The sequence below is a fragment of the Ochotona princeps genome, chromosome 18 (genome assembly GCF_030435755.1).
Source record: "Ochotona princeps isolate mOchPri1 chromosome 18, mOchPri1.hap1, whole genome shotgun sequence".
Classification (NCBI taxonomy): domain Eukaryota; kingdom Metazoa; phylum Chordata; class Mammalia; order Lagomorpha; family Ochotonidae; genus Ochotona; species Ochotona princeps.
In genome coordinates, this window is record NC_080849.1 from 43,600,899 (window position 1) to 43,625,435 (window position 24,537).

Here is a 24,537-nt window from a genome sequence, read left to right on the forward strand (position 1 = left end):
TGTATCAGACTGCCTGGGTCTGAGTCCTGGCTTCGCTTCTAACTCCTGCCTCTTGCTGATGCGCACCCCGAGGGACAGTAAGCACTGGCCAAGCACGTAGGTCCCTGCCACCCAGGGAGACCCAGATCGATTCTAGGCTCCGTGCTTCGGCCTATAGGAGCCCCAACCATTGCAGATATGTGAGGGGTGAACCAGCAGATGGTTGCTGTCTGCCTTGCAAAATAAAATAAAACAAAAAACAAACTTTATAGAACCCTGGAATTAAAAGATGAATTTATTTTATTATGGTAAAATGTTTAACGTTCCTGCAGTTTTTTCTTAATATGAATTTTCCATGAACTTTTTGAAGTAGCCATTTATATTTATATTTATATTTATATTTATATTTATATTTATATTTATATATTTATATGCGCTTTGTGTGAGTGTGTATATATATAATTACTAATTATCACAGTTGTCTTATGGAGTGAACTTTCTTTAAAGATTTTTAAATTTATTTTTATAGATAAGACTGATTTTATGGAGAGAAGGAAAGACACAAAAATTTTCCATCCACTGGTTCATTCCCCAAGCTACAGCAAAAGCTGGGACCAGACAGGTCCAAAGCCAGGAGCCAGGAACCTCTTCTGAGTCTCACCTGGGTGCAGGGTCCCAAGGCTTTGGGCCATCCTCTACTGCTTTCCCAGGCCACAAGCAGGGGACTGAATGGGAAGTGGAGCAGCCAGGACATGAACCTGGGCCCATTTGGGATGCTGGTGCTTGCAATTGGAAGATTTGCCAGTTAAGCTATCACACCCGCTCTAGAATGCACATTTGTTCTAATGTCCCTCAAACTGGTAAACTTTGGAGCCAGAATGCTATCTGAAAAATAAGTAGCTGCAAAACTAATGGGATTTTTTTCTTGGTTGATTAGTTTAGGTTTTTTTGGTTGGGAGGTTGTTTGGTTGGTTTTTAAGATTTATTTGTCTGTTTATTTTTATTGGAAAATCAGAGATGCAGAGAGGAGTAGAGGCAGAGAGGAAGATCTTCCATCCATGATTCACTCCCCAAGAGGTTGCAGCAGCCAGAGCTGTGTCGATCTAAAGTCAGGAGCCTGGAGCCTCCTCTGGGTCTCCCACGCAGGTGCAGGATCCCCAAAGCTTTGGGCAGCCTTTGACTGCTCTCCCAGGCCATAAGGAGGGAGCTGGACGGAAAGTGGTACCACCGAGACATGAACCAGGGCCCATATGAGATCGATCCTGGCATAAGCAACCAAGGACTTTAGCCGCTAGGCTGCTGCGCCAGACCCAGTTGTGTGGTTTTTGCCCTTGCCGTGCTCTTGTTGTTAATGGAGGGATCTTGTCTTTAGGACTATGAACATTATATGAAAAATGAAAAAAAAAAACATTTGGACAATACAAGAATAGCTAACACGATTTAGATAATTAGATAAAGAACTCTAGTTTTTTGAAAAAAAGTAGTGTTTTTGTTGATGCTAAATAAATGGTTTTATTTAAAATGTCATAAATTGCTTATTCAGGAACCTCAGGCATTGTATGATGAAGTAAGAACTGTGCCAATTGCGAAGCTGGATAGGACAGTTGCTGAAAAAAGTGTTAAAAAGTGTGTAGAAGATGAAATGGCAAGGTAAGGCACTTGTCAGTGTACGTGACCAGAATTAGAGCGTTTGTGGTGGTCTTAAGCATTACTGAAAATGCCATCTAGTTTTTTTTTTTAAGATTTGTTTATCTTACTTGAAAGAGTTATAAAGATAGGGGCCATGGAGAGACTGAGAGATGTTCCTTCTGGTTTACTCTCCAAGTGACTACAACGGACTGGGCTGGGCTGGTCCTAAGCTAGAGCCAGGAGCTTCTTCCAGCTCTCCCATGTGTGTTCAGCAGCCTAGGGTGCTGGGCCCTCCTCCACTGCTTTCCCAGACCATCAACAGGGAAGTGGCTCGGGAGTGGAGGAGCCGGGATAGGGCTCCAGTGTCACTGGTGAAAGATTAGCTTGCTATGCCATAACACCAGCCTCTAAAGTATTACTGATATGAAAGGCATTATAATTAAGACATTGAAAAAAATTTTTGACTTAACCTGGAAGTGGAAGAGAAAATTAAGTAGAAAAGTAAAACTGTGCTCTTGATCCTCCTGCTAGTAGAGCTAATGGTGCTATCATTCCGTTGTTGACTTCCTCTGTGATTTCATCCTGGCTCACAAAGCTTTAGGTTAACTGTTGCTAATATTATTCTGTCTTGACATAAAATATTTTATTATCTTTCTTACTTAGTAACCTTAGCAGTGGTTGAAGGAGAAAAAGTTTAGATGATTAATTTTACAGAATTTCAGATTCGGTAATATTTACATTTTAATAATGTATCTTTCTGCTTAAAACCACAATTATACATTTTGTGAAATGTCAGTATGCTCATTTTCTAACAGGCTTCCTGATAGATTGTCAATAACTTGGCCTGAAGGTGATGAATTGTTGCCTAATGAAATTAGACCTGCTGGCACCCCCATTGGTATGTTTTGCTTGGTTTTCATTTCAATGTCAAGGGCACTTTATTTTTATCTTTTCATTTCTGATATGGAAAAATCATGAAAAGTTAAAAACATAGTATGAATACTTGATAAGATTAGTAGATGTTTTAAAAATAATGAAGATATTTTAATTTTGTATTCACAAGGTGCATTAAGGATTGAAATACTAAATAAAAAAGGGGAAGCAATGCAGAAACTTCCAGGAACAAGTCATGGAGGGTCTAAGAAACTACTGGTGGAACTTAAAGTTATACTACATAGTAAGTATGCAAATGTCTTTGTGTAATGATTGATGACCTATCATTACTAGGTCATTAAATAATAATGCTAGGTCATCGATAAATTAGAAATTCAAATACTGATGATTTTTGGGGGTTGGGAGCTGGGCTTTGTTTTTTAACTCTGAGATTTTTTCCTTGTACTTTACTGTGGGCTAAACTGGATATATAAATATATTTCAAATACTGTGGGTCTGTGCCTGTGGGCCAAAAGTGTTTGGTAAGAAATAATAAACCTGTTTTCTATGGTGAAGGGAAAAGAGCTGCTAGTTCTACTAGTGTTCTAGTTTGCTTTATTCTTCTTCTTTGTTTAAGTAAAGTTTACTTGGAATATGAGGAAATCGGAGAAACATTCCAGGATAGAGTGGGCAGAGAGGCAGAAGGTGGGGAGGCAGATGTTTCTGCTTTCATCTTGTCTTCACTGGAAGAGAGGATGCCCCTCCCTATTGACTGACTTCTCATTATTTTCTTGTTTTCTGAACCTAAGCATCTTTTTGCTGACTTTTATGTCCATTTTTAAAATCTTGACTGCATAAATCATGTTCTATTACTACATATTTGCATAGATCATAAATTTATTAGGATTTGCTATTTTATTCAGTATGTGCGTATTTTATTTCTAGCACTTAAAAAGTCTAATCAATAATATATGTGTGTTATATGTAATTATATAAAATCAATATATAATATATCTACACTTATAGATTACATATATATGTATATATGTAAATAAATAACTGCTTTCTTGGGCCTTCCCAAGAAACAGTTTTAACAGTTTGACCAACTGTCGTTTTAGTGCATGCTCTTTTTTACTTCTGGTTTCTCTACCACCACAATATGCACTTCTTTGTTTCTTTCTTTTGTGTTTAAGTTGAGCGGCAGAGTGATTTCTCACCCATTGACTTACTCTTCACATGCCCACTTGGCCCTGGTAGGACAGGTAGAAGCCAGAAGCCAAGAACGCAGCGCTGTTCTCCCACACAGGCGGCAGGAGCAGCTGAGCTGAGCCATCGCTGCCTGCCAGGATCTGTATTACCAGAAAGTTCACATCGGGAGCTTTAGTGGGACAACAAGCCTAGGTGTTTGGTGGCATGGGAGTATTGTAACTGCTAGGTAAAATGCCCAGCCTCTTCCTCCTTGAAAACCTGTAGTATAGCGTGTTCATATCCGTCGGTAGCCTCTCTGCTTGCTTCAGTTATCTTTAAGATAGATGATTACACAAGGTTTTTTGTGAGTGTTGTAAGGTAAAGATAACAAGATAACATGAGATTTACTATTTGTGTATTTAGCAATAAGTACGTTTACATTGTTTTACACCCATTGCTAGTATAAAAATTCTGTAGAATTTTTTCATCATTCCACTGAAACTTACCCTGGACTTCCCTGTTGTACTTTCTCCCCAAATGCAAACAACTAATTCTGTTCTGTGACTATTACTACTTTACAAATTAAATCATCGCTACTGAGTGGGGCCATTGTTGTACATTCTGGCCTTAAGTAGCATTCTTGCATTGCTCGTTGCTTTCCCCACTTATTATTCTGGGATGCGATTCATGCAGGGGCCCCTTACGTACTCTGGCTATGGCTAACTGTACTTTTTCATAAAATGAGTGCCTCTTAACTTTTTTTTTTTTATAAGTTCCAAAACTTACACTTCTATTTTGACTTTATGTTGTATAGAAGTTCTGAAAGCAGGTATTTTTTTCTTCTGCTTTCAGAGGAAAAGCTTTCAGTCTTTCACTATTGAGTAATACATTAACTGGAATTTACGTAATGTTTTTTTTATATCATATTTGGAAAATACATGTTTTTTTAAAGACTTTAATTTTTAAAAATATTTTTATTGGGGTCTTGGCACAATAGCCTGGCAGTTAAAGTCCTCGCCTTGTATGTGCCAGGATCCCATACGAGTGCTGGATCTTTTTTTTTTTTTTTTTTTTTTAATTTTTTTTTTTTTGTGTTGTTGTTGACAATCTTTACATAGTTAATTACAGTTAAAGAAAGAAAAAGAAAAAAAAAAGGTTCAGGGGGATAGGGAAGTGGGTGATACTATTATGTCCATTTTGTTTCCATCATGTATCTGAGGTAAAGGGGAATATTGAGGGAGAAGCCCCACCCGGTTTCCCGCCCACCCCGAGTCCCCGATGTGGGGCATGCTCTGAGATATGTGCTCGAGTGGTGTTAATAGTTCTCCAGTTATGAATCGCTGCCAGTTTCGCTCGATGAGGTCGTCCACTGATTGATATGGTCCATCATAAAGTCTCCGTTTGCCCCATATTTCGCTGCCAGCATATAGCTGAGATGAATGATTGATCTGCTCTGTCTTCTGTCTTTTCTTGATTAGAGTTCTGAGTCCAGCAGTTCGATTGGGGAGATCTCCAAAGAAACTTTGAGGTATTCCCAGACTAGTTTCTTGTATGTTCTAGCAAGCACAGGGCCCGGCACAGTCCATCACCCCGATCAGCTGGTGGTTGCAATTGCTGGGTTGGTTCTGTTTTCAGTCCCGAGTTGCACTGGAACCAATGGGTGTTGCAGTCCAGTCTGGTTCTGCCCAGCACGTACTCGGCCCTCACACAAACCAGTGGGAGCTGCAGCCTAGTCGGGGCGACCCACAATAACCCCCACCAGGCCCGCCCCCTACCCTGGTTTGCCAGTATGTGTAGCAGAAGACTAGTCTGTCCCCCATCCCATTTGGCTCTGGCACTTGTCAGTGGGTATTAAAGCTTAGTTCCATCTAACCAACTCAACCATCCAGCCCTCACGGGTGTTGTTGAGTGCCTCTCTATCTAGCCATCCCAGCCCCCGTCCTAGTTTTCATGCCCTCCTACGAGAGTAGTGACCCAAGAGGAAGGAACCCACTATTTCCCTCCCAGGTCTCTCTCAATCCCGGTTTATGCATTGTTTAGGTGGTTCTGTGATTTGACTTGACAGAATTAGTCCCCAGTGCCAGCTTCTGCGGCTATGCCCAAACAGCCCTCACCCACTCTAATTGTAGATTGCATCAGTAGGAATAATCGGCCCAGCCTGGCTTTTCCCTGATCTAGTCCACATGCAGCGCACAGGTATTGCCACCTTGCTTAGTCTGGTCTGTCCTCTTCCCAGCCCAAGCTCTCCAGTGGGAGTAGCTGTCCAGCGAGGGAACCAGCCCCTTAATCCCCCCCGCCAGTTCTGCCCCTCCCTTCCTTCCTGGATCTCACGTGTGCTGGTTGGGTGCTGCATTCATGTCCAGTACAGGCAACCACGCCCTGGCATTCCATATTGTGCACTGGTTTTGTCGCGACCAAACCCGGCTCGTCCCACACTCTGATCTGGTGATCGGATTTGCCAGTGGGTGACATGAACTGATTCAGCCCGGTCTGCTCCTGACCCATGCTGAATGTATGCCAGTGGGAAACTTTCCATGGCCTATTCTGGGTTGTTTCCTATCATGCTTCTTGCGCTTACCTTAAGGGACTGTGTCCTGCCCGAGGAGTTGCCCAGGCTCCTCCATCAGAACCCCTCCCAATGCCAGATTTTGCACATACCAGGGGGTCCATGAGCCAACCCAACTCAGTTCACCTCCTGTCCTAGCAGGAACAGTGGCTTTTCCTGGCTGGCTTTCACCCCATTCTGGTTCTTGTTGTTGGATGTTTCAGCCAAGCCATGGTTCGTCCATACCCACATACAGCTCACGCATGGCTCAGTAGGGGGTTAAGACCCAGCCTAGTCAGTCCCGCATCTACCCTCTGGTTCTCCATGACACCAGATGGTGTTGGGGTCTGAACTGGCCTGGTGCATCCAATCCCAGCCCACACTAGTGCCTCGGGTGACTGCAACTGTTTCCTAGATAGAACGCAGCTCCAATTCTAGCACATGTGCCCCTTGGTGGGAACCTCAACTCAGTTAGGGTGTCCCCTTACCTCCCCGATTGGGCTTGTTCCTAGCTGTAAATCATGCACCTGCCCGTGGTTGCTCTGAGGACCAGTAGGTGCAAGAGCCTAGCTCGGTATGACCTGTGTTCCATGCTGGTTTCTAGTTTTGCTTGTAGACAAAGGTTTGCTCAGTCCTGCCCAGTACATTCCGTTCCATTACCAATTTACACATTTTGGAGCTACTATGCCCTGCTTGTCCGACCCCCCAGATCTGGACGACGTGTTCACCAGCGAGAGCTATGACTCGCCAGGGGAGTTTCCCAAGTACCTCCACTTGATCCACTCCCAAACCCAGTTTACATACATGCCATTGGTTTTTAGGCCAGTGCCCGGTGTACTCTGGCCTCCCATTTGGCCTTGTATGAGCTGGTGAATGTTGCAGCCCGGCCCACCCCACAGCCTATTCAGGATGCACATTTGGGTGCTGCTGCCTTGCCCAGTCCAGTCTATGGCAGATCCCTTTACCTGTGATTGATGGCAGGCTCCTTGGTCACACCTAGCTTAGTCCACAACCACCCAAACTTTAGGTTTACCAGTGGGGCTAAACTTTCTACAGGGTGTGGCCCACACATCCTGCACAGAGTCCACCCCAGGATAAGGCTCTAGAGTGCTAGTTAAAATTATGGACCTGCCTAATGTGACCAGTCTCCTGAACCATCATCATGTCAGGCAAAAAGATATCCTACTAGACAATCCGGGGCTTATCTTTTGCATTATAGGTGTTCAAAGCTCAGCATTATTGAGTGATTAGAAGTTCTCCAAAAGAAGAGTTACTGGCATTGGGAATCTTTAGGATTGACTCAGAACCCAGAAACAGTGGGGTCACCCTAGAGCTATCTAAGCAGCGATTCGGACATCCATTACCCCAGAGCTCCCCGGCCGGGCGGCCAGCAGGCACAGCCTGGGTGAGGCTGAGGACTCGTTCACTGCCTTGCGGCAGTGTCTTTGGCGTGAGCCCCCAGCATTGGGTCCGACCCGGCAGGGGCACCCCCCACAGCCGCCACACTGTGAGGAGCGGCAGTTGCCCCCCAAACCCAAGCCCAAACCCCTCCCAAACTCACCTAGCTGCCAGATATTAGCAGCTGGGTGGAGCTAGGAATTTTAAGCCAGCTCCCAAGTTCCCTCATGGCGCACTTACCCTGAGGAAAGAGCTCTCTTGGGTCCTGGGTGAGGCCGAGGACTCGTTCACTGCCTTGCGGCAGTGTCTTTGGCGTGAGCCCCCAGCATTGGGTCCGACCCGGCAGGGGCACCCCCCACAGCGGCCACACTGTGAGGAGCGGCAGTTGCCCCCAAACCCAAGCCCGAACCACGAGTGCTGGTTCTAATCCCGGTGGTCCTGCTTCCCATCCAGCTCCCTGCTTCTTTCCTGGGAAAGCAGTCAAGCTGACCCAAGGCCTTGGAACCCTGCACCCTTGTGGGAGACCCAGAAGGGGTCCCGAGTTCCTGGCTTCAGACTGATGCAGCTCCGCCTGTTGTGGCCACCTGGGGAGTGAATCATCATACAGAAGATCTTGTTCTGTCTCTCCTCCTCTGTGTATCTCTAAGTTTCCAATAAAAATAAATAAATCTAACAGAAAAAGATTTTTATTGGAAAGATGTATTTACTTTTTTTAAAAAAAGGAATTGTTTATTTTTATTGGAAAGGCAGATATACAGAGAAGGAGAGACAGAGAGCAAGATCTTCTGTCCTCTGATTCAGTCTCCCAAGTGGCCACGTGGCCAGAGCCAAGCTGATCCCTATCTGAGCTGATCTGAAGCCAGGAGTCAGGAGTTTCTTCTGGGTCTTCCATGCAAGTTCAAGGTCCTAAGGCTTTGGGCCATCTTCAACTGCTCTCTCAGGCCACAAGCAAGGAGCTGGATGGGAAGTGGAGTAACAGGGTCAGAAACCAGTGCCCCTGTGGGATCCCATATGTGCAGGGGCAGGGGCAGGTGCAGGGGCCCAAGACTTTAGGCAGTCTTTTGCTATTTTCCTAGGCCACAAGCTGGGAGCTAGATGGGAAGCAGAGCAGCGAGAACACAAACTGGTGCCCCTGTAGGATTCCAGCACTTGTGAGGGGATGATTAGTTAATTGAACCATCAAGCCACTCCCCAAGACATATTTTTTTCTTTAAAAAGCATGGATATAGGGCTCGGCACAGTAGCATAGCAACTAAAGTCCTTGCCTTGCAAGTGTTGGGATCCCATATGGCTATCAGTTCCTGTCCTAGCGGCCCTGCTTCCCATCTAGTTCCCTGTTTGTGGCCTGGGAAAACAGCTAAGGGTGACCCAAAGCTTTTGGGACCCTCCACCTGTGTGGGGACCCAGTGGAGGCTCTGGGCTCCTGGCTTCTGATCGATGCAGCTCTGGCCATTGTGGCCACTTGGGGAGTGAATCACTGGATGGATGATCTTCCTCTATCTCTCTTCTCTGTATATCTGACTTTTCAATTAAAATAAATAAAGCTTTTTAAAAAAAAAGGGGGCAGAATTACAGTGAAAAGAAAGAGTGAGAAAGACATCTTCCATCCAATTTTTCCTTCCCAAGTAGATTTTAGATAAGTTTGATGAAGCTTGACTTTTGCAGCATGATTAAAGACCAAGTGCAGTGAAAACAGTGGTTCCCAGCAGGTGGGAGTAGAGGACTAGAGGCAAGGCAGGAAGTATCTGCGATGCTTAAGGCAGTTTGTCCACTCGCTGTCTGCTAATTAATTGAGAGAGTGTTTTGAGAAAGTTTTCCAGCTCTGAGAAGTGGAGCAGCTCGGACGTGAACCGCATCCATATGGGATTTTGGGATTTGAAAGAGGAGGGTTAGTCCGTCTGGCTGTGATGGGCCCAAATGAGGAGAGTTTTGCAAGAATTTCTATAGAACATGAAGCATCTTGCATTTCTGAGTTGATCCTTTCTGACTTCTTTTTGTTTTCTAATCTTAAAAAACATTAAGGGGCATCCATTTTTGTTCTCTTCACTGAATGCGAAAGGGAATGCATTGACAGATAGTTCTTCATGTATGGGCTTAAAATGGCCTAGGGTTGGTGTCACTTACAGAAGTGTCTTGAACTCAATAGAGAAATAAAGTTGAGCTCAAGTTGAGAAATAAAGTTTGTGTTTTTAATTCTTTTCTGAACTCCAACTGTCCCTCCTGTCTTTTGAAATCCTCTCCTGTGTGCTCCTGGCCTTTTTCTCCTAACAGTAGATATTGGAGATTAGGTTTATGTTTGAAGAAAACTTTAAGGAAAGTGGTTTTTCATATCAAAGGAAGTTGGATGTTAGTTTGTTAAGCATATTTCCTAATGGGAAAGATTTTACAAATATATGTCTGCTGGCTGGTACCTTGGTTCAACTATTGGCCCTTTTCCATTCCACTTCTATTTCTAGAGCTTCCTGCCAGTGTGTGTCTTACCAAGCAGGAGATGATAGCCCAAATAGTTGGGGTTCTGACTCCCAGCTTTAGCTTGACCCAGCCCTAGCAGTTGCCATCATTTTTGGAGGGAACTAACAATTTGAGAGATCTGTCTGTTACCTTTTCAATATGTAAACTGAAAATGTTTTTTTTTAAAATGTCTGAGCCTGTTTTGTTAACAGTGCAACTTTCATTTCAGAGTGATAGTCCTGGTTGCTTCACTTGTAACGAAGCTTCTTAATAATGCAAGTAGGAAGGCAGTCAAGGACGTCCCCTGTACTTGGGGCTACCCTTGTCGGAGACCTGTGTGGAGCTCCTGGCTCCTAGCTTTAGCATCATCAACACCTGGCTGTTGCAGCCATTTGGGGGAATAAACCAGTGCATGGAAGATCTCTCTGCCCCTGCCTTTTAAATAAGTAATTCTTTAAGAAATAATAAAATATATCTGTGCTTATAAAAAAGAACAAAGCAATATAGGATTTTGCTGAAATGAACGAGTAAACACTAATTACTGCTGTTCACTTGAACAGGATACCATTATGTCTTCTTTTGAAGATTTACTTTACTTTTATTTGAAAGCCTACTTACAGAGAAAAGACAGAGTGCTTCTGTTCGCTGGTTCACTCCACAAAAGGCTGCAGCAGCTAGAGCTGAGGTGATTGGAAGCGAGGATGCAGGAGCTTCCTCCAGGTCTCCCATAGTTACACAGAGGCCCAAGGCCTCGAGCCATCCTCCACTGCTCTCTCAGGCCTAAGCAGAGAGCTTATGCCCAGCATCCCACCTGGGACAGTGGATCCACATTTATAACTGTAAAACCGTTTTTAAAATGTATACCAAATGAAGATTTATTGATGTCATTGTGATATTTCATATTTCTGATCTGTGCTGTTACTCAAGAGTGTATTGTTTCTTTTTCCTTTTATTCAGCTTCTAGTGGAAGTAAGGAAATCATTTCGCATATAAGTCAACATGGAGGAAAATGGCCTTACTGGTTTAAAAAAATGGGTGAGTGATCATTCCAAATGTTTAAAGATGTATCAGTATGATGTTGATTTGATTTTTAATTTCTTTTTAATTTATCCAGAAAATATTCAAAAGCTGGGGAATTATACATTGAAATTACAAGTTGTATTGAATGAGAGTAATGCAGATACTTATGCAGGAAGACCACTACCATCTAAAGTAATTAAATTTTCTGTGAAAGGTAAGCATTAATACCCAATTGTATGTGCCTCTGATGACATTTTAAATCAAGAGGAGAGCGGTAGATGATTTAATGGAGGATGTATGTCAGATCGGTTCTCGGCAGTCTCCGTGCTGATGTTCGTGCTGGTGGTACTAGTTCACATTCTCCCCTGCAGCGACTTAGGGTACCTGGCCCCCACTTCCTCCCCAGCACTGGTTTGTTGATTTCTGTATGTAGGCTGTTCTCAGTGGAGTTAGGTGGAACCTCCTTATGGTGTTTATTTACATTTCGCTTCATGTCCTTTGTCCATTTCTTAACAGCACTGTTTTTCTTGCTGTTGTTGAGTTTTATAAGTTCTTTGTAGATCTTGGGTATTAGTCCCCTGTCTGTTGTGTGGTGTGTGATTTTCGTCCATTCTGTAGGTTGCTTCCTCACTCGATTTATCATTTTTCTTTTTCTTGCTATATAGAAGTGTCTTTGATGTAGTCCCATCTGTTTATTTTTACGTTAACTATTTGGACTTCTGATGTCTTTTTCTAAGAAGTCTTTGCCCACACCTGTTCTTTGCACATGTTTCCTATGTCTTCCTCTAGTAATTTAATGGTGTCTGGGTGTGGGTTTAGATCCTTGGTCTATTTAGAGTTATCTTTGTGTAAGGCATATGCAGTTAGGTTTCTTGATTCTCAAGCTGGTATCCAATTTTCCTAACATTTGCTGAGCAGGCTATGCCTCCTCCTAAGTTGTTTTCAGTCTCCTGTCAAGGATGAGTTGGCTGTTGTGCAGGGTAATTTCTGAGCTTTCTATTCTGTTCCATGTACTGTCTTTCCTGTTTTTATACTAGTACCAGGCTGTTTTGATTGCCACTGTGTTGTAGTACATCTTAATATCTGGTATTATGATTTTTCCAGCTTTGCTTTTATTTAGATAGATTTGGTTATTTGGGGTTCTTGTATTTCTTTTTTTTTTTTTATTGGAAGGACAGATTTATAGGGAGAAGGCTCCTTCGTTCCCTGGTTCATTCCCCAAGTGGCCACAACATTTGGAATTGATTCAGTTTGAAGCCACGGACCTCTTTTGGGTCTCCCGTGTGGGTACAGGGTCCCAAAGCTTTGGGCCATGCTCGACTGTTTTGTCAGGCCAGAAGCAGGGAGCTGGATGGAAAGTGGGACTGCTGGGATTAGAACCAGTGCCTATTGGGGATCCTGGTACGTTCAAGGAGAGGACTTTAACTGCTAGGCTACAGCACTGGGCCCGATTTTAAGTTTTAATTAATTGTAACATTGCAATTTTTTATTGCGATGTATAGATAAAATTCTAAGAGCATGATAATGTTCTCTTCATCTCACAGAATTTATATGTATAATAAGCTCCCTAATAATGGCTAAAACTGTACTAGATATTTAACTTTATATCAGATATATTCTTTTATACCTATTGAGTATTGTATTTTGCCTTGAGAGTTTTTCCTGGGATAAAGTTATGTGTTATAATGTAATGATTTTTTAGTTCAGTTATAGATTTGCCAATGCCTGTAGAATATAATTTTATTTTACGATATGAAAAGAATCTTTTCCTGTGTGGGTTATAAATATTTAAATGTTTTTCACAAATGTGAAATGCCATCTTTAATTTACCGTGTATGTGTGGGATCTGTTGTTGATCTTGAGAGAGTTTTCTGACCAGTTAACGTGTGTTTCCTTTTCTTGAAGAGGGTAAGCCAGAGAAGTTCTCCTTTGGTCCTCTGGATCATCCTTTACGTGTTGGAGTTCCATTCAATATCCCTCTGGAATTTCAGGATGAATTTGGTCATACCAGTCAACTAGTAAATGATATTCAGCCAGTTCTTGAAGCAAGGTAATTCGAAGGCCAGCCTTCCTGTTTACTATGCAGTCGCTCTGTTTTATAAGCTAATGTTTGCGTGTGGTTGATCACTTTATGATTGTTTAAAATGCATAGTGAATTTTATGACATCTGAGAGATTTATTTAGCTCGAGCCAGTTTCTTTCACTGCCAGGCCATCTGTGGATTGCTTCACTGAAGTTCCTTTTTTGACTAAACTTATTGGTAATCCATTAGGTTCTTGAGTCTGAGTCCATTTCCTTTTGTAAGTATGGTGTGTCTCTGAATAATTTACATAGAATGTATTTTGTTGCCATTTAAACTTTGTGGTATTACTAGATTTTTGGCATGCAGGAATCATTTATTTGGAGGTTGTTGGAGCATATAACAGTAAAGTTTTATGTTTTTTTTGGATATTTCAAAGCCTTCCTTAAAATTTGTTGTTGCTGCATGCTCTCTTAGGAAATGTGATTGGGTTGAATTTAAAAATAGTTCAGTGTGACTGTTGAAGATGTTTTTTCTCATCACTTTTGAGGTGCCGAAGAAAAAATTGTTAATCTATCTCAAGAACATGGATTGTTTCTTCTGTACAAGTGTTTGTGTAAATACTAACTATATCTCCTTCTTTATTGGGTGTCGGATTTGCTTGTTTTGAGCCCACTTTTTGAGTGCCTTGTCTTGTTACAATGGACTAAGCTGGGATGCAGGAATTCAGTTCAGGCCTGCGTGGCGTGGTGGGGACACCAGGGCCTGCTACTTCCCAGGGTCGGCCTTAGCAGGTAGCTGGAATCACGCATGCAGACAGTTCACTGCTTTAGTCACCATTTGTACCTAGACTGGTTGTTTCTGTGTTCGTACACTTTCTGAGATTTCTTTACCCACGGCTTCCCCTTTGTTTTTCTTCTGTAATTGGAGAAGAAAATACCAAACTACTTCTCATGAGAATGCTTTGCAAAAAGATAGGAAAGTTTTGTTATTAAATAAGCATGTGATCACAGGCAGCTCTACTTTGTAAAGACAAAAGGAAATCTAAATATCTTCTATGGGTGAGTGAATATAACCCATATTCATTCATGCGTTGAAGTAAAGTTGCTCCAGTGTAGTATCTTTATGACTGAAGGAGGACTGGCAAATTGGAGTCAGCTGACAGTTGAAGAGAGTCCTGTATTATTCTAATAAGCAGAGGCTGTAGGGTGTTACCTTTTGTAAATTTCATTAAGAAGAACTAGTTCTTGGCCCTTTAAATATTCCAATAATATGTACAACTATTAAGAGATTTGCAGTTTACAGTATCATAAGGCTTTACTTTCAGTATCCGGACTTTTTCTAAAATTGTAGTTTCATTTAGTATGTGCTAAAATTTTCTTGAAATCCTACTGGATGAAAGATTTCAAAGGGTGAGGCTATTGTTAAGCCTGACATATTTGTTAATTTTCTTTTTTTTTTTTTAAAGATTTATTTATTTTTTTTTTTTTTAAAGATTTATTCATTTTATTGCAGCCAGATATACACAGAGGAGGAGAGACAGAGAGGAAGATCTTCCGTCCGATGATTCACTCCCCAAGTGAGCCGCAACGGGCCGATGCGCGCCGATCCGATGCCGGGAACCTGGAACCTCTTCCGGGTCTCCCACGTGGGTGCAGTGTCCCAAAGCATTGGGCCGTCCTCGACTGCTTTCCCAGGCCACAAGCAGGGAGCTGGATGGGAAGTGGAGCTGCCGGGATTAGAACCGGCGCCCATATGGGATCCCGGGGCTTTCAAGGCGAGGACTTTAGCCGCTAGACCACGCTGCTGGGCCCAAGATTTATTTTTATTACAAAGTCAGATATACACAGAGGAGGAGAGACAGAGAGGAAGATCTTCCATCCGATGATTCACTCCCCAAGTGAGCTGCAACGGGCCGATGTGCACCGATCCGAAGCCGGGAACCTGGAACCTCTTCCGGGTCTCCCACGCGGGTACAGTGTCCCAAATCCTTGGGCCGTCCTCGACTGCTTTCCCAGGCCACAAGCAGGGAGCTGGATGGGAAGTGGAGCTGCCGGGATTAGAACCGGTGCCCATGTGGGAACCCGGGGCGTTCAAGGTGAGGACTTTAGCCGCTAGGCCACGCTGCCGGGCCCGTGGTAATTTTCTTACTGGACTATTTCCTACCTTGTGTATTTACTAATTCAGGATGTTCACTTTAAATTTTATAATCTAATATATTATTTTTTAAAGATTTACTTGTAGGCCTGGCATGATAGCCTAGTGGGTAAAATCCTTGCTTTGCAAGCACTGGGATCCCATATGGTCGCCAGTTCTAATCCCGGCAACTCTACTTCCCATCCAGCTCCCTGCTTGTGGCTTGGGAAAGCAGTCGAGGGCGGCCCAAAGCCTGGGACCCTGCACCCGTGTGGGAGACCTGGAGGAAGCTCCTGGCTTCTGGCTTCGGATCGGCTCAGCTCCAGTTGTTGTAGTCACTTGGGGAGTGAACAAGAGGACAGAAGATCTTTTGTATTTTATCTGCCTTTACAATACAGATAAATCTTTCAAAAAATTATTTGTTTATTTGAAAACTAGAATTGCTGAAAGGGAGAAAGAAGCAGAGTTCTTCTGTCTACTCCTAAATGGCCACAAACTCCAGGCATGAGCTGGGCTGAATCCAGGAAACTGACACTCTGTTTAGGTCTCCCACTTGGGTGCAAGGATCACCCTCTGCTACTTTTCCCAGACTCACTAGCTGGGAGCTGGATTGGAAATGGAACGCAAGTGACTCGAACCAATGCCCATAAAGAATGCTAATGTTGGATGTGGCAGCTTAATCCAGTACACTATAACTCTGGCCGCTAGTATATCATTTTCAGTGTTTCGCCAATTAATGTGAGTGTCAGACAAACACTTGCTACCTGATACCTAGGTAGTTTGTCACAACAGAGAATTCATGAGTGAGTAAAAAGTAGCAAATTGCAAGCTGCAGATATTTTATTTAAAAACTAAAAGGGACACTCCATGCTCAGATACTGGCTCATTTGGATGTGAGTACCCTAGCTATGAGCTGAATTTTTGTCTTACATTGGTTGTTTAATGGAAAGGGAAATACATTGTAATTAAGGGAAGGCAATAGTCATGGTCCTTCTGGAAAGTAGGTACAAGATTCTTCCCTTCCTAATCAGACTTTTTACTCCTTGTGTGGTGTTTTTGTATATGGTTAAGGTGATGGGTATATATGTGCCTCATTTAGCATGCTAATGTATTACAATGTGCATATAATGAGCCTTGGGTCAATTTGAGGTCAGCATTTTCCTGCTAAACTGGTGTAACCTGGTCTAGGTAAGGGGCTATGTATCTGCAGAGCTGTAAGCAATACCTAAACTTTGTGCAGATAACAGGAACCACCCCCAAGTTGCCCCAACTGCGCCTTCTACCTCCTTACCTCAGGATCTCTTGTTAATATTTGGTGGATCAGTTTTTATAGGAAAAATGTATGAGGATTTGCTTCTATTTTATTATTTCTTATTTAAGCAAAAATGTTTTATAATAAAAACGAATTAATTCTAGTAGCACATAAGGAAACAAAGCACATTTGTGGATTTTTGTAGTTCCTACAGAGGAAATTAAAAGTTAATTTTTTTTCCAGTGGTTTATCTTTACATTATGAAGAAATAACCAAAGGACCAAATTGTGTGATACGAGGTGTCACAGCTAAGGGACTTGTAAACTCTTGTCAAGGCAAGGTAAGCATAGTGTGTAAATGTTAGGATGCCTGAAATTTGAAATTTAAAAGTACCTTGTTGAATGTGCCACAGCTGTTGGTTTCTTGCATCTGGCTCCCCAAATTTTCTAAGAAAAAGTGATACATTCTCTATTGTTGCTTACATGTTTATGAATTTTTAAACTGCTTTCATTTTTATCCCAGCCTTTTCACATTTAAACTTTAATTCAATATTGTATTATTCAATATTGTATTATTTGGTATTGTTTTCTATCCAGCATAAGTATGTGACCAAAATGGATACCATAACTAATAACAATACATTACTGGTTTTGTTTTTATTGTATCATTATATTCCATAAATATTTTTAATATTTTCCCTCTCATTTATTTATACTATTAAAAAGTTACTTATTTATTATTATTATTATCATTTTATGATACAGTTCCATGGACCCTGGGTTTCCCTTAACCTGCTCCAAAACCACTCCCCCCAACAAACACACTGAGTTCTCTTATTACTATAGTATAGTTCTTCATAAGCAGTTATAGGTCCATCGTTGCAGGCATGGACAATGGCAAAGAGTCCAGCATGCTATTATCAAAATATAGTTAACACTTACATTGGGAGTCCATCTTTGATCTGGAAGTAGAGATGCATACTGCATTGTATCCTCACATCTGGATATTATAGTCTCCATTACACAGTTTCTGGACATCCCCTTAAATGAAAAGCCACAAAACAAAATCAATAGGCAGAAAAAAAATTGAAAACGCTATGAAGGTAAATAACATGCTACTGAATGACTAATGTTTCGCTAAAGAAATGAAAAAGACAATCAATAACCTTCTTGAAGAAAATGATGCTATTGTATGATCTGTGAGTCAGTGAAGATTTTAATTAAGTATTTTGAAGAGATGAAACAAAAAAAAATCAAAATCCATGAAATATAGTTTCCACTTATCTTTGTGGTGAGACGTCTCTTGTGCAGGCAACAAATAGATGGGTTTTGTTTTTTTTTAATCCTGTGTACTAGTTTATATTTGATTGATGAGTTTAAACCATTTACATTCAGGGTTAATATGAATGAGTGGTAATTTTTTCCTGTCATTTTAGCAATGGTCTTTAGTTGTTATTTTGCTGACATGCTCTTCACATTTGCCTTTGGTTTTGTTGTGTGCTATTTCTCTTCTCTGTCAAGAGAACATCTCTGAATGTCCTTTGTAGGGCAGGCTTGAAGAGGCATATTGTTTGAACTTTTCTTTGCTGTGGAAGAATTTTATTTCATTTTCAAAGACAAAGGAAAGCTTTGCTGGGTACATTATCCTAGGCCAACAATTTTTTGCTTTTAGAATCTGGAATATGTTGCTCTATTCTTCTTGCCTGTAGTTTCCTGTGACAGATCTCCTGTGAGTTTAATTGCCATTCCTCTGTCTGTCAGTTGATTTTTCTCACGTGCACATTTAAGGATCTTCATTATAATGTGTCATGGTAAGGATCGCTGTTGGTCAAGCCTGTTGGGAGTGCTCTGCCCCTCCTGGATCTTGTTTCCCAATTCTTTCTCTAGATTAGGGAAATTTTCCCTTATTATTTTCATTAAATACATGTTTAATCCCAGATTCTCCTTTTGCACCTTCTGGGACTCCCTTAAGTCTTATATTTGGCCTTTTAGTAGTGTCTTTCAATTATTGAATACTTTTTTTTGGCCTGATCAAGCTCTGCTTCCAGCTTTTTGATTGTTTCAAGCTGCTTATTTTTGTTTGTTTTTTGTATCTTCTGGTTAGAGATTCTTTTTTCTGCTTCCTTCATTCTATTTTGGAGACTCTCCACTGTACTTTTAATTTTTTTTGTACTTTTAATTAACTCCACTGTATTCTTAATTTCTGATTTCAGCTTTCATTTGATTCATTTTCTTTGTGACATATTCTATAAATTCTCTGAACTCCTGTTCTCCATGCTTCTCGTTTTTGATAAAAAGATTTATAACAAGTGTTTTGAATTCTGTGTTCCCCATTTTCTCGATGTTTCCTCAGTTAACTCTGAGGTTGGCATAGGGTTATGCTCCTTTGCAGGGGGATGTTCAGTATTCATTGTGCCTCTGTCTCTTCTTTTGCTCTTGATCATTGTACTTCTGGTTAGCAGAGTCTTCTCCTTGGGGCAGGTTTCTAAGCTGTGTCACCCACAGGTCTGCAGTTTGATTTTACTTATTGTGGTTAGCACACATCCCTTTGTTTGCAATCACTTGTACCTCTCCCTCCAGCTAGTTCCAGATCCTGACTTCCACCTGGTCTCTGTAGCCCCAGTTCCTGGCTCACCACTCTCCAATTCCTGTGATCCCTGGCTGAGGCTTCCCAGTTATCTCCACAAGCTTTCTCCCACTTCCTACTAGAGCAGTGCCTAGGATTAGGGAGACACTAGGTACCCAGTATAGTTAGGTTGTGTTTTTATTTATTTACGTGGTGTTGATCTAGCTGGAACCTGTTATCCGTTAGGTCTGCGGGCCACATGGACCTATTTCGACTCATACGATGCCAAAGTGGGTCTCATTATCCCTGCAGGATCAGTGCAGTGAACTGAGCTCAGTGAGTTTGCTTCCTGCTCAGGTCACTGTTGTTCCTGAAGTCTTTTTTGTTTGTTTGTTTGTTTTTTAAATTATTTTTATTGGAAAGTCAGATGTATAGAGAGGAGGAGAGACAGGAAAATCTTGCATCTGCTGACGGCCCAAGTGGTGGCAATGGCTGGAGCTGAGCCGATCAGGAGCCAGGAGTTTCTTCCAGGTCTCCCACGAAGGTGCAGGGTCCCAAGGCCTTGGGTCATGTTCGACTGCTTTCTCAGGGCACAGGAAAGGAGCTGGATGGGAAGCGGGACCGCTGGGATTAGAACCAGCACCCATATGGGATCCTGGTGCAAGGCGAGAACTTTAGCCACTAGGCTACCACATCGGTCCCTCCCTGCAGTCTTTTTGTTTGTTTTTCTTTATCTTTTTAAAATTCTTTTTAATTATATTTTGGACAATCTTTACATAGTTAATTACAGTAAAAAGGTTCAGGGGCTATAGAGAAGTGGGTAGGACTATTATGTCCATATTGTTTCCTTCTTGTTTCTGAGGTAAAGGGGGAGTATTGAGGGAAATGCCCCACCCAGTTTCGCACCCACCCCAAGTCCCGGCTGTGGGGCATGCTCTGAGATCCTTGCTCAAGTGTTTTTAATAGTTCACCAGTTATGAATCACTGCCAGTTTCGCCACTCCAAGCACGATGAGGTCTCTGAAGAATACACTGATTGACATAGTCCATCATAGAGTCTCTGTTTGCCCAGTATTTCGCTGCCAACATATAGCTGAGGTGGGTGATTGACTTGTTCTGTCTTCTGTCTTTTCTTGGCTAGGGTTCTAAGTCCAGCAGTTCAATTGGGGAGATCCCCAAAGAAACTTTGAGGTATTTCCAGACCAGATTCTTGTATGTTCTAGCAAGCACAGGGCCTGGCACAGTCCATTGCTCTGATTAGCTGGTGGTTGCAATTGCTGGGTTGGTTTTGTTTTCAGTCCCGAGTTGCTCTGGAGCCAATGGGTGTTGCAGTCCAGCCTGGTTCTGCCCAGCACGTACTCAACCCTCACATCAACCAGTGGGAGCTGCAGCCTAGTCGGGGCGACCCACAATAACCCCCACCAGGCCCACCCACTACCCTGGTTTGCCAGTATGTATAGCAGACTAGTCCAGTTTGTCCCACATCCCATTCGGCTCTTGTACTTGTCAATGGGTATTAAAGCTTAGTTCCATCTAACCAACTCAACCATCCAGCCCTCACAGATGTTGTTGAGTGCCTCTCTATCTAGCCACCCCAGCCCCCGTCCTAGTTTTCATGCCCTCCTACGAGAGCAGTGACCCAAGAGGAAGGAACCCACTATTTCCCTCCCAGGTCTCTCTCAATCCCGGTTTATGCACTCTTTGAGTGGTTCTGTGGTTTGACTTGAGAGAATTAGCCCCCAGTGCCAGCTTCTGCCATCTGATGCTGTGGCTAAGCTCAAACAACCCTCACCCACTCTAATTGTAGATTGCATCAGTAGGAATAATCGGCCCAGCCTGGCTTTTCCCTGATCTAGTCCACATGCAGCGCACAGGTATTGCCACCTTGCTTAGTCTGGTCTGTCCTCTTCCCAGCCCAAGCTCTCCAGTGGGAGTAGCTGTCCAGCGAGGGAACCAGCCCCTTAATCCCCCCCCGCCAGCTCTGCCCCTCCCTTCCTGGATCTCGTGTGTGCTGGTTGGGTGCTGCAATCACATCAAGTACAGGCAACCTCACCCTGGCATTCCATATTGTGCACTGGTTTTTGTTGTGCCCAAAGCTGGCTCGATCCATACTCTGTTCTGGTGTTCTGATTTGCCAGTGGATGACATGAACTGTTTCAGCCTGGTCAGCCCCTGACCCATGCCAAATGTATGCCAGTGGGAAACTTTCCATGGCCTATTCTGGGCTGTTTCCTATCATGCTTCTTGTGCTTACCTTAAGGGACTGTGTCCTGCCAGAGGAGTTGCCCAGGCTCCTCCATCAGAACCTCTCCCAATGCCAGATTTTGCACATACCAGGGGGTCCATGAGCCAGCCCTACTCAGTTCATCTCCTGTCCTAGCAGGAACAGTGGCTTTTCTTGGCTGGCTTTCACCCCATTCTGGTTCTTGTTGTTGGATGTTTCAGCCAAGCCATGGTTCGTCCATACCCACATACAGCTCACGCATGGCTCAGTAGGGGGTTAAGACCCAGCCTAGTCAGTCCCGCATCTACCCTCTGGTTCTCCATGACACCAGATGGTGTTGGGGTCTGAACTGGCCTGGTGCATCCAATCCCAGCCCACACTAGTGCCTCGGGTGACTGCAACTGTTTCCTAGATAGAACGCAGCTCCAATTCTAGCACATGTGCCCCTTGGTGGGAACCTCAACCCAGTTAGGGTATCCCCTTACCTCCCCGATTGGGCCTGTTCCTAGCCATAAATCATGCACCTGCCCATGGTTGCTGTGAGGACCAGTAGGTGCAAGAGCCTAGCTCGGTATGACCTGTGTTCCATGCTGGTTTCTAGTTTTGCTTGTAGACAAAGGTTTGCTCAGTCCTGCCCAGTACATTCCATTCCATTACCAATTTACACATTTTGGAGCTACTATGCCCTGCTTGTCCGACCCCCCAGATCTGGACGACGTGTTCACCAGCGAGAGCTATGACTCGCCAGGGGAGTTTCCCAAGTACCTCCACTTGATCCACTCCCAAACCCAGTTTACATACATGCCATTGGTTTTTAGGCCAGTGCCCGGTGTACTCTGGCCTCCCATTTGGCCTTGTATGAGCTGGTGAATGTTGCAGCCCGGCCCACCCCACAGCCTATTCAGGATGCACATTTGGGTGCTGCTGCCTTGCCCAGTCCAGTCTATGGCGGATCCCTTTAACTGTGATTGATGGCAGGCTCCTTGGTCACACCTAGCTTAGTCCATAACCACCCAAACTTTTAGGTTTTTAGTCCATAACCACCCAAACTTTTTAGTGGGGCTAAACTTTCTACAGGGTGTGGCCCACACATCCTGCACAGAATCCACCCCAGGATAAGGTTCTAGAGTGCTAGTTAATATTATGCCCCTGCCTAATATGACCAGTCTCCTGAACCATCATCATGTCAGGCAAAACAATATCCTGCTATATGTTGGCAGCGAAAAATGGGACAAACGGAGACTTTATGATGGACCATATCAATCAGTGGATGACCTCTTCTAGCGAAAATGGCAGTGATTCATAACTGGAGAACTATTAAAACCACTTGAGCAAGTATTTCAGAGCATGCCCCACATCCGGGACTTGGTGTGGGCGGGAAATCGGGTGGGGCTTCTCCCTCAATATCCCCCTTTACCTCAGATACACGATGGAAACAATATGGACATAATAGTCCTACCCACTTCCCTATACCCCCTGAACCTTTTTTTTTTAACCGTAATTAACTATGTAAAGATTGTCAACAACAATACAATAAAATAAATTTTTTAAAAAAAGGAAATAATTTTGGATTTTCACATAAATTTGAAGATAGTATAGAGAGGGAAGGTTCCTTCATTAAGATTTTGTAGCACCTCACATACACATATTTAGCTTAAAAAGAAGTTCACATCAATCAAATACTGTGCACAGAACTATAGACTTTATTCCAATATTCCAATGTTATTTTTCTGTTCCAGGTTTCAGGCTAGAAAACCTCATTGTGTTTAGGGAAGTTTAGGGTTTGTTGGTTTGTTTGTTACTATTTTCCCAGTCAATTTTTTTTTGTCATGCCTATTTGATGCTGATAATTGTATAGAAGTTACGCCCTATTTGTGTGAAGAAAACTGTTGTGTATAGAACAGCAAGCTATTTAGATCCATCCTTTGCTCTAAGTCTTCCACATATATTATAAAGGATGGTTTTAGTAAAAAAAGTAGTAGGTTTCTAAAATAAGACTAAGGTTAAAAGCAGAAGCTAGAAGTGCTGTTATTAGTTAATTTGGGTGACAACTTAAGCTTAAATTTTATTATTTCCCCCCCACAGAATTTTAATCTGAAGGTTATCTTGCCTGGATTGAAAGAAGATTCACAGATTTTGAAGATAAGGTTACTACCTGGTAATACAATTTTAAAAAATATTTTTGTTACTTGACCTTTTAAATAATATTTTATGATAAAATATAGTTACCCTTATAAACTTGAAGACAGCAGTGGTGTAAGTCTCTTTAAATAATGCTTCTGTGGAGAAGTGTACTAACTCTTGCAGAGTTGGGCAGTCAATAATGAAGTTAAGTTTGAATTATCAGATGTAGCACTGACAGAAATGACCATGAAATAATGTTTGTGAACCTTGGAAAACGACCTGTGGAAAAAAGTTTGAATATTGAAATATATTGGGGAGGTTACTGTCAGAGGTATTAGGCTTCCCTCAGAACTGGGTCTATCCTTTATCTAAAGAAATGTTTTTAATGCTATTTATACTGTTAATTGGTAATGGCTTCGTTTAAGAAAGTGATGTTACTTTTAGGTTAATCGGATAACTGTTGGACAGTTTGAGAAGCTCTCTATTGTAAATAGTTTGAAGAGTATATTGTAGAATTAATTCTTCCTTGATTTCTTCACATGTAGAATAAATTATGGGATTAATTTATTGGATTAAATTAATTATGTTAATCCCACTTATGGGATTAATTTATGAGGATTAAGTGAGTTAGTGGTAGTCCTCAATCTACACAGTTCTGTGGCAGCTCAATATAGGGTGTAGTTCTAATATGCATAAATTTTTTAACACAATATTATATAAACTGGGAGTTATCTGTGTCTTTGAAATAGTGCTAGCTTATACGTTTTAGCTCTAGTATTGTCAATATCATGATTACGTCTATGGTCAATTTTTTAAATACATTTAAGCGAAATGAAACATTTGCTATTTGCTTTCACAAATTCCAGTTATTTAGGCAGCATTTGGCTTAACAGTTTAGACACGTGTGTTCCATATTCGGGTACCAGGATTCATGTCTCAGCTCTGGTTCCCAGTTCGGCTTCCTCTGATGCAGACCCCGAGAGGCAGCAGGTGGCAGCTCATCCAGAGGCTCCCTGTCATTTGCTGGCGAGAGCAGAGCTGTGTTCCAGGTCTGGCTTTGGCCCAATTCAGTTCCCAGCTGTTGGAAGTCTTGGCAGAGTGAACCAGTGGATGGGAGCTCTGTGGCCCTCACTT

The 24,537-nt window shown here is 42.5% G+C and overlaps 1 protein-coding gene across 4 annotated transcripts in view; it reads left to right on the top strand.

Moving 5' to 3' along the window:
* SMCHD1 (structural maintenance of chromosomes flexible hinge domain containing 1) overlaps positions 1-24,537 on the top strand; it is a 140,872-nt gene that overhangs the window by 41,574 nt on the left and 74,761 nt on the right. For all 4 annotated transcript variants that reach the window (XM_058677105.1, XM_058677106.1, XM_058677103.1 and 1 more), the window contains exons 15-22: positions 1,523-1,629; positions 2,424-2,506; positions 2,672-2,785; positions 11,021-11,098; positions 11,178-11,297; positions 12,989-13,133; positions 16,735-16,831; positions 23,365-23,437. In XM_058677105.1, the coding sequence (XP_058533088.1) occupies positions 1,523-1,629; positions 2,424-2,506; positions 2,672-2,785; positions 11,021-11,098; positions 11,178-11,297; positions 12,989-13,133; positions 16,735-16,831; positions 23,365-23,437 (817 nt within the window). The remainder of the gene's footprint in view (positions 1-1,522; positions 1,630-2,423; positions 2,507-2,671; positions 2,786-11,020; positions 11,099-11,177; positions 11,298-12,988; positions 13,134-16,734; positions 16,832-23,364; positions 23,438-24,537) is intronic.